Source organism: Helianthus annuus, chromosome 2 (genome assembly GCF_002127325.2).
Source record: "Helianthus annuus cultivar XRQ/B chromosome 2, HanXRQr2.0-SUNRISE, whole genome shotgun sequence".
NCBI classification, from domain to species: domain Eukaryota; kingdom Viridiplantae; phylum Streptophyta; class Magnoliopsida; order Asterales; family Asteraceae; genus Helianthus; species Helianthus annuus.
The window spans coordinates 79,746,017-79,759,504 of record NC_035434.2 but is presented as its reverse complement, the minus strand read 5'-3'; the positions used below and the strand labels follow the sequence as shown (position 1 = coordinate 79,759,504).

Below are 13,488 nucleotides of genomic sequence, written 5' to 3'. Positions count from 1 at the left end.
TCCTTCCTGCAAAACAATCAACACCACATTAAGCTCGTTAAGAGGGGATATGGGGGTTTCCCTCTTAACCACTCTCTGGCGTGAGAATAAGTATTTGTTTTGAGGAAATGAGTGTGTGTTAAGAGTGAGAGAGTAGAGAGCAGAATGGATTAACTTGTACATGAAGGTCCCTATTTATAGCCGGAGTATTGTAGAAGGAGATGGGCTGATGGGCCGTGGGCCTGGAGTCGACAACAAGGAATATCCTTTTTGTCTCTTCTATGACGACCGTTAGTGTTTCTAAAAGATCCTCGGTGCTGGCGCACCTTGATTGGAACCACGTGTCCGAGTTGTCGTCCTTGTTGTCTCTCTGACATCAGCAGTTGAGTGGAGATCATGGGGCAGTTGTCGCCGCCCCCTGATTAGTGCCACGTATGCGTCCTTGTGTACTTTTTGTCTCCTGCACGATTGTTAATTGTGGAGCACGATAGGATACAACCTGTTGGACGCTGGTTGGCTTACTCCTCTGCCACTTGTACCTTTCTTGCTTCCTGGAATGAACCTGCGCTGCTACCCTCGCGCGACCTCTGGTGCGTATCCGATCAGCCGGCGTAAGGTCTAGGGATCGAGGGCTTTCATTCAGGATGCCAAGTGTAAAATCTAAGCTTCAACCTTGCTTGGGTCTCGCGTGCGACTTAGGCTGTGCCTACGTAGTCCGCGCGGGGTCTATAGATTTGTCAGATTGATGTATTAGGAGTATGGTCCTGTGTGCGACCTGTTTGGTCTGCGCGGCTTTTTGAGACCATACCCCTTCAGGTTCTCTTAGTATTTTATACCCATATTTGTATATCATATATTTGATGATACCATAAATGAAAAAACTGCACTAATATATAATCCCCAATTCTTTCTACGAGTACATTTTAATTAATGTATTAAAAATGAGTCAAAATTTACGGTAGCTTTAGTCCAGTCCAAATAGATCTCTTTTTTAAAAATATTTGGAAATACTTTCACCAGCACAAATTGTAGAGGTCGCTAGTCTAGACTTGCGTAAAAGACTCTAAGCTACTATGCCTTCAGTGGAAGCTCTAAGCAAAAATATACTCAAAGCGAGAAGCTTTTCGGGAAGGTGTTGAAGAGGAATTTTTCGCCGAATGTTTAATACCTTGATTCAAGGTTTGTGCAACGAAACACATTGATGAGGCTGCACGGATGTCGGACTGTGCGGATAGAGATGAGTTAACGCCTGATGTGGTGAAGTTTAACACGCTTATACTTGGGCAACGCAAGAACTCGAAGGTTGTGGAGGCCGAACGGTGGTTGGAAAACATGATCAATCATGGGCTCAAGACTGATGATTTTACATATAACACCATCACTGACGGTTTTTGCAAACTTGGTATGATGGAAAGCGCCTGCAAGATTCTAAACGATGCGGTTTTCAAGGGGTTTAAGCCGTATAAGTTAACTTATTGCTAGCTGAATCCGCCACTGATTATTACTTCATTCTTTAACAAAATAAAAGAATGTTATAAAACACCACCAATCTCCCTAACACTTTGAAATGATTACTAATGTGCAAATGAGTAATTTCAGAAATAATTAATTTATAAAAACTAATATAATCTCAATTTCAGCCTTATATATAACTCCAACCTGGCTGTTTTTTAATCCCAGTACCTTTCATTTCATTTCTAATCTTCACAACTTGTTCCCATTGACCCACATCAGCACAAATGTTTGACAAAGCTACATAACCTCCATCCGCAGACGGTTCCAGCTCAATAAACTTCTCAGCCGCTATCTTTCCAATTTCCACGTCAGCATGGACTTTACAAGCAGCAAGAAGTGTTCCCCACACTAACGAACCCGGTTCAATAGGCATATTTCTAATGAACCGTTCGGCTTCTTGTAACCGACCCGAGCGCCCAAGAACATCCACCATACACGCGTAATGTCTTTGACCCGGCTCAATTCCATAATCTTTGACCATTGACTTCAGATAAGAATACCCTTCTTTGACTAGACCGCTATGACTACACGCGGTCAACACACCAACAAACGTAACCGAATCGGGGTTGGTTCCTGATTTATTCATGAGTTCGAACACTCGTAACGCTTCTAATCCTTTTCCATGTTGAGCATAGCTGTTAATCATCGTTGTCCAGCTGATCACGTCGGGTTCGTTAATCTGATTAAACCCTTTTAAACAATCGTCAAGATCTCCGTATTTTGAATACATCATGACCAATGAGCTTCCGACAGAAGCCGTCGATTCAAATCCGAGTTTTACGATACGCGCGTGCAACTGAATCCCGATCTTGACTCCTATTCCGACATCTGACCGGTTGAGATCTCCTACAGCTCCTAAAACAGACGATATTGTGAACGAATCAACCTCTAAACCCGATGATATCAACTCACGAAATAGATCAAGTGCTTCTTTAACATACCCATTTTGCGCATACCCCGAAACTAACGAAGAACATGATGTTTGATCTTTAAACGGCATCAAATTAAACACTTTTTTCGCCGATTTCAAATCACCGCATCTTGAATACATGTTAACCATTGAACTACCACCATAAACCGACTTATCATCTTGTTGCCTGATGAAAAAGCCATGAATTTCTTTTCCGGTTTTCAAAAAACGAAGAGAAGAACACGCTGCCAGGAAAGCTGTTAACGTTGTTTCATCAAAAACAATGTTTTTTACTGAAAGCATTTCTCTGATTAACACGATCGCGCGATATGCGTACCCATGTTCTGTAAATCCAGATATCATTGATGCCCAAGAAACATTATCTTTATCTGGGATTTGGTTGAAAATCTCGTACGACTCGTTTAAACAACCGCATTTCGAGTACATGGTAAACAGAGAACAACTCACTAAATGATTGGATAATACGCCCGTTTTGAGCATATAGCAATGAGTCTGTTCCCCTAATTCTAAAACATTTATAGCACTCAAGAGACTTGGTATGCAAGAAATGTCGGGCGTCAAACCTTCTAGAAACAATTTTTTTAGTAAACTAAAAGCTTTTTCTAATGCGCCATCTTGACAAAAAGCAGTTATCATCGTTGCATATGTACTCGAATTCATCAAATTGTTCATGTCTTCGAATACTCGCTCGGATAATTTTATTGCTCCAATCTTCGAGTACAAGTTTATCAACGAATTCTTGACTGTTGGATCTGAATACAACCCGGTTTTATAAACCCAACAATGAATTTGAAAGGCTTCTTTACACAACAATGGGTCAGCACAAGCCGAAAGCACACTTGTAACAGTGTAAGTGTTGATTTCTTGATTCAGGGTCATCATTTCTTTAAACAACCGTAGGGCTGATTGAAAGTCGCCTTTTTTAACAAACCCTGTGATAATCGCAGTCCACGAAACCACATTTCGAGTAGGCATTCGTGAAAACTTCTTTATAGCTTCGGTTACGTGACCGCATTTAGCGTAAAAGTCAACTATCGCTGTCCCGACAACTACATCTTCTTGCTCGCCGTATTTGACCGCTAACCCATGAACAACTCGACCTAACTCAAATTCTTGAAGTTTTGCACAAGAACCGAAAACGCTAGGAAATGTAAACCTATTCGGCGAAGGTAACCCGCGACACATTTGTCGAAAGAGATTTAAACCGACACGATCCTCGTTATGTTTGATCGCACCTGAAATTATAGCATTCCAACACACCACATTGCCACAAGATTCATCGTTAAAGACCCTCAAAGCGTTATCGAAACTGCAACTCTTTAGAAACAAATCGATCATCCCGCTTCGGACATAACCATCCAACGAAAACCCATGTTTCAACGCGAGTGAGTAAAGTAGTTTCCCACCGTTAACAAAATTCAAAGCTACACAAGCAGAAAGAGCATGCCCATATGTAAACTCATTCAGAACTAAACCCGAAGAATGCAACCTACAAAAGGTTTCCCAAGAATCCGCATACTTGGAGCTTTGATTCTGACACGTGATAACAAGGTTCCAAGAACTAATATCTGGTTGGGGAATTTCGTCGAACACCTTGAGTGCATACTGAAAATCACAAGCTTTACAATAATTTCGCAACAAAAGGTTTGAAAACTCGAGATTGGAGTACAGGAAATTGGTTTTGAGGAGATGGGTATGTATGATTTTGGTTTCTTGAAGTGTGTAGTTTCGTGATTTGGCAGATTCATTGAGGAACTCATAAGGGTCAAAGGTGGTATAGAAATTTGCGGAGGTTTTTGATGGGGTTTGTAAAGAAAGAAGCGATGAAATGAATCTTATTGCACAGAATGATGTTTTCAGATCGACGTTATGAGCGATGAGCGCTTTCATTTGAGTTTTCGTACGAGGAAACTGGAAGTAGGAACATGGCAGATTAAAGCAAGCAGCTAGGCGGAAGAGTGCCTCAACTCGCGCGTTGCAGTGGTAGACTTATGTCATATTCATTTATGATATGTATTACAAATGTTGACCTTTAAGCATCAAGTTTGCTAGTTAAAAAACCAAACATGTCAATCTCATCTTACGAAACGAAACATGTGAGTTATGATAAATTAACCTGAAATGAGTAACGATGGTTGGATCAAAGACAAAATATAGCATATCTCACGTAGGACTGAATAAAATTAAATGTAATCAATATCATAAATGAAACTTAAAGTTAAGTAACCACGTCGAACGAGACAGTATGATCAATTTAGATAAGGTTTGAATGTCTCCTTGATTCCGTCCATATTGGTTGTCCACCGTTCATCATCCTCCAATCGTCTTGTTTGTTAGTTTGCTGGTGAGTTGGGGTGTTTAGTGGTGTGGACGTCGTATCAACACATCCATAAGTCTTCTCTATTTCTTTGATTATGTTGTATGTGTGCGTGGACGTTGCTAAGAAACCATTTTTTTGTTAATACAAATAATGTGGACCATGTATACGTCGTAAAGTATATGAACAGTGAAAGTTGTTGTGGGTGTACCAGGTTGGTTGTTTTTCTTTTGATTTGTTAGCGAATCCTTTGGTTGATGACAATCACTTAAGGATGGTTCAGTGGATGCCGTACTTTTCCCTTTGTTATCATCCTTGACTTATGGGGTTGTTGTTTTAGTGGTACCCGCGTATTATGAATGTTAACGCATGCAATACAAATTATTTGTGTACCTATTTGTTTTAAAGTGTAGTGGGCGTTGTTGATGTACCTGCATTTGTTGGCTTTAGTTGTTTGGTTGTTCCTTCCATTGTTGTCTTGTACACCCTGAAACAAAATGGTTTAGTTTTAGTAGATTGTTTATTGTGTATGTGATATACTGCATGGTGGGTTGTGTTAGGTTTTCACGTTTTTATGTATGGATAGTGAGTTTAAATGCAAGTGAGATGGTTCGTATGAACATGTTTGGATGTGAGTAAATAGTGTATATTTTTGGTAGGTTACATTTTTGTTGCATAGGTATGGGGATTCAGGCTTGCAATACTTCCCGATATACGACATTCGAGGTGTAAACGCCGGGTTCTGCGAATGTCTTTGCTGGGTGAATCAAGACTTTTGTGTTTCGACGTGATGTGCCCCTTGACAATGCCACGTATAGTTGGCCATGCGGTAGGTAAATACCAACGTGGGGTATTGTTTGACCCTGTGATTTGTTAATTGTCATTGAGAAGCTAAGTCGAATCGGGAATTGCTTTCTTTTTAGCTTGAAGGGGAACATGTCATCTTCCGAGAGGCACAATGGCATTCTTGGTAGGAAGACTCTTTTCCCGTGATGTTCACCAATTGCTATTTCGGCATCAATGACATTTCGTTGTAATGATTTACATATCAGTCTTGTTCCATTGCATAAGCCGGTTAACGGATCGATGTTTCGTAGCAATATAATGGGGTATCCAGTTTTGAGACGAAGTTTGTGGGGCGGCAGGCCTGTAACAGTCAGTGTGTTGAGGAACTCTGTTGGATATAGGTTTTGTTTGTCATCCTCTGCCGTGTCAAAACTGTAGTAAATAATTTCTTCACCTTGGAATATGTCGATCATGCGGTCGTTAATCTCATCTACACTTCCATTTTTAGTTGTTAAGATTGCACGCGAAGTAATGAATTCGGCGTTTTCGCTGTTTGCGGTTAGTGATGGATAGATGATGTTAATTAGTTCTTTGATGGAGTTATCTTTGGTGGTAAACGGGATTGTCATGTTGTCACACCCCAACCGATGGCGGAATCATCGGGGCGCGGCTCTGAGCGAAACAGATTGTTCAGAAGTTTCCACAACAACTATCATACAATTCAGTTATATAACACGTCCCATACCGTGTCCCAAATAATAACAAGTTATCATAGAAATCAACTAAACAATATGGGAACTGTTCCGACAACTCAAATTCTTAATTATTACAGACCGAAATAAGTATTGTCTTAAGACTTCTAGACGGCTAACTGTAGATCTTACTGACTACAGGTGCCAGTACAAGATCTACAGATAATTATGGCCCTGGAGCAGGTATGTGGACACTGTCCTAAGGTCACAGGCTCCTAGAAGCTTATTATTGCCTCGCTTCCCTAGCACGCTAGTAGCTTAAACACCTGTCACATACGTTAAAATAAAAGTCAATACATATAATGTAAAGGTGAGTACACAAGTTTGATATAGCATATAAAGTTCGAAAAGTTTACGCATAACCGAGCACGTACACAAGGGCAAACGATGCATGTAAATTATCAACATGGGACCATCGATACCAATGACTTCGAGTTGACTGTCCGAGACAGTTCGCAATACATGATTACCACCGTAATCCATGCAAGTAATTGTCCTTAGCAACCCCCGTGTGAACGGGTGCTGAGTCCAAACTATAGTACTACGTTGCTAAAGCAGGCAGATAGCACTCCACGTGTAAACATAATAAACAGCAATCATTTAGACAAGTAATACATGCAAGTAGGTTAGCGTTCAAATAGTTTGTGTTGTTTGTGAATTTGATAGATTACGTATGTAACACCCAAAAGTGCGGAAAGCAAAAAGGGATCGAGTATACTCACAGTGGTTGGTTGTAGATTGAAAGGAGCACTGAGAATAGGTTAGCCTGAATAGTTCGATGACAATACAATGAGTAATGCGGAAAAGTGAACAGTGGAAACTGGATCGGATAGACCATTCGATCGGACGGCTGTTCGATCGAGTGGGCTGTTCGATCGAGTGGGCTGTTCGATTGGGTTAAAGTCCGTTCGAACGTCCCGTTCGATCGGCCGGCTGGCTCGATCGGCTGGTTCTTTCAAGTGGATTGTTTCTTCCTTTGATGTGAAGGATGTGTTTGTGTATGACGGTTTGTATTACCTTTCAAGTTGGCCGATCGAACAGTCCGTTCGATCGGTTGGTCCAACCGATCGGTTAGCATTGCACACTTGGTAGGTTGTCACTCGATCGGGTGGCATGCTCGATCGGGTGACATTCCAATGTTTCGAAAAGGTTCAGCGTTGAAGTGTAGTATCTCATGATTCGATGAGTAATGTTTACAATCGAGTGGCTCGATCGATCGAACAGAACTCACTCAATACTACACCTTGTGAGTTGGTGGGTCTAAGTGCTAGTCGATCGGTTAGCCTAGTCGATCGGCCGGCATAGTCGTTCGGTTGGGCTGTTCGTTCGAACAGCCTAACCGTTCGGCCAGCTTCTGACCTGGTTAGCCTATCACCTAACACTTGGTTATTCCCGTTACTTGGTGATGATTTGGAGATAGTTTGACTACGAGTTGAACCACAAAGCTCAAGTCCCTACTTAGCCCACTGACTCGAGCAGGAATCACCCAACTCGGTCAGAGACGGTTTGGAACCTAAGTTTAACGTTTAACCCGGAATCGGTATATCTCTAGGTAGAACCCGAATCTTGAACCATGTGTTTGTTTAGAATGGTTTATAAATCGGTTCAAGCTTCGTTTTCACCGGTTTGAGTGTAAAAGAGTTGAAAGATAGATGAAAACCCATCTTCCAATCCTTTCCCACCGTGAAATGTTAAGATCTTTGGTAGATTTTAAGTTATTTATGTGGAAATCGGTTAGATCTAAGCTATTCATGGTGGAATGATGTCAAAACTTAGTGTTCTTGAAGAACACTTGATGACATCACCCAAGAACACCTAGATCTTGGTGATTTCATGGATGAAATCCAAGTTTTGAAAGATAGAAAGGTGTAGAATCGATTAATGAACAAAAACGTACAAGGATTAGAGCGAAATACTTACCGGTTTGAGAGAAATCTGAGATTTAGTGAGAAGAAGAGGCTGGTCGGTCAGAGCTTTTCCAAAAGTGGAAAGCTTGACAAGGACAGCCCTATTTATAGGCTTCCAAAAGAGGAAAGGGGCAGCTGGTCGAACAGCATCCCTGATCGAGTGGGCTGCTCGATCGAACAGCCTGTTCGATCGGCTAGCCTGTTCGATCAGGTTGCCCTGTTCGATCGGCTTGTCCTGTTTTGAGTACTTCGCGACGATTTTTGATATTTCGACTTCGATGAACGATGATTTGAGAATGATAGAATTCCTAATCAAATTACTTTTAGTCTCAACTACTTTATCTAACATACGAGCATCCTTACAACCATTTCGGGTTCGATTTCCATTGAGTTTGTTTCACCTTTGAGTCTTGATTGATTTGATTGATTCACCACACCTTTTAACATAAAAGTAACATGCACAAGTAACACGTAAGGCACACACACACGTATAAAAGCATTAAAATTATCCACACTTGAGTTCGATGATTGATTTGATTAGCTTGATTATTGATTGACTAGCTTTATTGCATTGTTACTTCCTATCATTCACAGTCGGTCGTTGATTCACAGTTCGATTATCGGCCGATTAGTTTGATTATACAACACTTACTCCAAATAATATGAAAATCAAAATGAAACTAAAATGAAATTAATCTTTATTGATCTTTAATTCCAATAACAGTCAACTCTTGACTTTGACTTTGACTTTTGGGAAACACGGGGTGTTACAGTCTCCCCTCCTTTAGGGAATTTCGTCCCGAAATTAGGCCGAGAACCGTACATCGCCGTGTGATTTTTACCAATTTGATGCTTCAGATCTATCTGAACAACTGCGGGTACTTGGCCTTCATGTCACTTTCGAGTTCCCAAGTGAACTCCGCGCCTCGTTTGCCTTCCCATCGTACTTTTACAATAGGAATGCGAGAGCGTCTGAGTTGCTTGGTCTGTCGGTCCATGATTTCGACAGGCTTTTCCACGAAGTGTAGCGTCTCATTGACCTGAAGATCGTCGAGTGGTATTATTGCGTCGTGGTCGGCTACGCATTTTCGAAGGTTTGAAATATGGAAAGTCGGGTGGACATTGCTGAGTTCCTCCGGTAATTCGAGTTTGTAGGCAACTTTACCGATCCTTTCCAGAATCTTAAAAGGTCCAACAAATCGAGGCGCAAGTTTCCCTCTTTTGCCGAATCGGACTACTCCCTTCCAAGGTGATACCTTTAGGAGTACGTAGTCGCCAACTGCAAATTCGCGGGGCTTGCGTCGTTTATCGGCGTACATCTTTTGTCTGTCCCGGGCCTTCACCAAGTTTTCCCTTATCTGGTGGATCTTGTCAGTCGTTTCTTGCAGAATCTCGGGCCCAGTCAATTGTGAATGACCGACCTCGTGCCATACAATAGGCGAGCGACATCTCCTACCATACAAGGCTTCGAAAGGTGCCATTTCGATGCTGGAGTGATAGCTATTATTGTACGAAAATTCGACCAACGGTAGGTGTTTGCTCCAACTACCACCAAAATCGATAACACACGCACGGAGCATGTCTTCAATAGTACGAATCGTTCTTTCAGTCTGCCCGTCGGTTTGCGGGTGGAATGCGGTACTCAAATTCAGCGTCGTACCAAGAGCTGCTTGAAAAGTTTCCCACAATCTCGATGTAAACCGAGCATCGCGATCAGAGATGATGTCTCGAGGCGTACCATGATTCTTAATGATCTCGTCGGTGTAGATTTGGGCTAACTTGGCCACCTTATAGTCTTCTCGTATGGGCAGAAAGTGGGCTGATTTGGTTAGACGGTCGACTATAACCCAAATACTGTCGTAACCTGATGGCGTGGTCGGAAGCTTAGTTATGAAATCCATAGCTATGCTTTCCCACTTCCATACGGGTATCGGCGGTTGTTCGAGTAAGCCTGAAGGTCTTTGGTGTTCAGCCTTGACTCTTGCACAAGTTAAACAGCTACCAACATATAGAGCAATATCCCTTTTCATCCCAGGCCACCAGTACTTGTAGCGAAGGTCCTGGTACATTTTGTCCGCACCGGGATGAATGGAATATCGGGATTTGTGGGCTTCGTTCATGATGATCTTTCGCAAATCTGTCCTCCTCGGAACCCAGATTCGGTCCAGATAATAGAATATCCCGTTGGCTTTGCTCACGAGCTGAGTTCCATCGTGATAGATTCGTTCTTTCTTCAACGTACGCTCGTTAAAGCAAGCGTGTTGTGCTTCGCGGATGAGAGCTTCGAGGTTATACTGAGCCTGGATGTTTCGAACACCTATCACGTAATTCTTTCTGCTGAGGGCGTCTGCAACTACATTCGCCTTGCCTGGGTGATAACGGATCTCACAGTCGTAATCGTTGAGAAGTTCTACCCATCGGCGTTGACGCATATTGAGTTCTCTCTGGTTAAAGATATGTTGTAGGCTCTTGTGATCGGTGAAGATCGTACACCTTGTACCATACAGGTAGTGTCGCCAAATCTTTAAGGCAAAGACAACTGCGCCTAGCTCGAGGTCATGGGTTGTATAGTTCTTCTCGTGGATTTTGAGCTGTCGAGATGCGTAAGCTATAACCTTGTCTCGTTGCATGAGAACACAGCCAAGTCCAAGGTTTGAAGCATCACAATAGACAACGAAGTCATCGCTTCCGTCCGGCAGTGTAAGAACTGGTGCATGGCACAGCATGTGTTTGAGGGTTTGGAAAGCAGTCTCCTGTGCGGTTCCCCACACAAAAGGCTTGTCTTTATGAGTAAGGGAGGTAAGCGGTACAGCAATCTTGGAGAATCCTTCGATGAATCGCCGGTAGTAACCGGCTAATCCGAGAAAAGAGCGAACTTCTGACGGATTCTTTGGCGTAACCCATCCCTTGACTGCCTCAATCTTTGCAGGATCAACGTGTATACCCCGACTATTCACAATGTGACCCAGAAATTGAACCTCCTCCAACCAGAACTCACACTTGGAGAACTTGGCGTAGAGTTGGTTTCCCTGAAGCAACTCGAGAACCAATCGCAGATGCTGCGCATGTTCGGCCCTCGATCTGGAATAAATCAGGACATCGTCGATAAATACAATGACGAAACGGTCTAAGAACGGTTTACACACGCGATTCATCAGATCCATGAAGACTGCGGGTGCGTTGGTCAGACCAAAAGGCATGACAACAAATTCGTAGTGGCCGTATCGGGTTCGAAAAGCGGTTTTGGGTATGTCTTCCTCTTGAATCCGCAACTGATGGTAGCCTGAACGTAGATCAATCTTGGAGAAACACTGAGCACCTTGTAGTTGGTCAAACAGATCATCGATTCTTGGTAAGGGGTATCGGTTCTTGATGGTCAGCTTGTTCAATTCCCGGTAATCGATGCACATTCGGAACGACCCGTCCTTCTTTTTGACGAAAAGGACTGGTGCGCCCCATGGAGAAGTGCTCGGGCGAATGAAGCCTTTTTCAAGTAACTCTTGGAGTTGGTTTGAGAGTTCTCGCATCTCAGATGGAGCGAGTCGATACGGAGCTTTGGCCACTGGGTTGGCTCCTGGAATAAGGTCGATTCGAAAGTCGATATCACGACTTGGAGGTAATCCAGGAAGATCATCAGGGAACACCTGAGGAAATTCTCGGACAACGGGAACATCCTTGACTTCAACTTTCCTTTTCTTGTCCGTCTCTGCTACAACAATGTTGGCCAAGAAGGCTCGATATTCCTTGCGGAGATACTTGCGAGCTTGAAGACAGGACATGAGCTTGAGATCTTTTGCAGTAGTTTCACCATAAACACATAGAATATCACCACTAGCTAGCACAAAACGAATCATCTTATCGGAACACACAACTTCAGCATGGTTTTCACGAAGAAAGTCCATGCCTACTATGACATCAAAACTTCCGAGCTGCATTGGAATGAGATTAATCGGGAATATATGATTGTTGAGCTCGAGAGTACAATCACGGAGCACAGAATTGACAGCAATGGTTCTTCCGGTAGCGACTTCCACTTCGAAGGGTGACGAAAGATAAGAGCGCTTACGTCTAAGAAGCTTCTCAAATTCAAATGACACAAAGCAGTTATCGGCTCCAGTATCAAACAAACATGATGCATATATACCATTCACAAGGAACGTACCATTGACCACGTTGTTATCAGCTTGAGCCTGGCGTGCGTTGATGTTGAAAGTTCTGGCGTGAGCGGCTTGTTGTTGAGGCTGCTGTTGTTGTTGCTGGGGTTGTTGGGCTTCTTGTTTCACCACTCTGTTCGGGCACCGGTTTGCGAAGTGGTTAGGGTCACCACATGCAAAGCAGGTCCGAACATTGTTTGCCGGGGCCTGTGCAGCTTGAGGAGCTTGAGGAGCAGGTAGCAGGGCCTGGTTAACAGCGGCTTGAGCTTGCGTTTGACGTGGACCATAGCGGCAATTCGCAGTGAAATGCCCGTAAACGTTGCAGTGAACACAGAAACGGCAGGCCACACCCACCGGGTGATGATAAGAACATGTAGCACAGAGTGGGTGGGGGCCGGTGTACGCACGCTTAGCCGGCGGCGCATTGATCACTGGCGCAGTGCGCTGTGGTTGTTGCTGTTGTGGCGGTACTGACTGAAGAGGAGCAGCATTGGTTGCGGCGGCGCAACTCTTGTTCTTCTTTCTTCTTCTCGAGGACTTGGAGGCTTGAGCAGTAGGGTTGTCGGTTGATGCAGTAGTAACTTGATGCAACGACTTGGATGGCTTATCCCAGACACCAGCCTTAACTCGCTTGTCGTTAATCTCGGCAGCGAGTAGGTAGGTTTCCTCGATTGATGCGGGTTTGGCGGCGAACACAAAATCTGCAACACAATCCGGAAGAGCACGGATGTATTTCTTGATGGTCATCTCGGGAGTCTTGACCTGGTCTGGACAGATAATGCTCAGTTGTTTGAAACGGGCGGTGAGACCAGCGTTGTCGCCCTCCTTCTGCTTGATGGTCCAGAACTCATCCTCCAACTTTTGGCGTTCGTGGGGAGGACAGAACTCGTCCAGCATGATAGCCTTCAGTTCCTCCCACGTCAGCTCGTAGGCAGCGTCGTTCCCGCGCTTATTCCTTTCGGCTGTCCACCAGTCCAATGCCCGCGACTGGAAGACACCGGTAGCATTGAGAGTTCGAAGATGATCCGGGCATCCGCTTTGACGAAGGGTAACTTCCACAGAGTCAAACCAGTGAAATAAGCCTGTAGGGCCCTCTTCACCGGTGAACTCCTTCGGTCCACACGCCTTAAATTGCTTGAAACTGAAC

At 43.6% G+C, this 13,488-nt stretch overlaps 1 protein-coding gene across 1 annotated transcript; it reads right to left on the bottom strand.

Annotated features, from left to right (window-relative positions):
* Positions 1 to 1,516: 1,516 nt before the first annotated feature.
* On the bottom strand, positions 1,517 to 4,458 carry LOC110916074 (pentatricopeptide repeat-containing protein At1g74600, chloroplastic). Its single transcript, XM_022160822.2, has one exon. It carries the CDS (start codon positions 4,313 to 4,315, stop codon positions 1,622 to 1,624), a length of 2,694 nt encoding a protein of 897 aa, XP_022016514.1. The 5' UTR covers positions 4,316 to 4,458; the 3' UTR covers positions 1,517 to 1,621.
* Between the last annotated feature and the right edge of the window lie 9,030 nt (positions 4,459 to 13,488).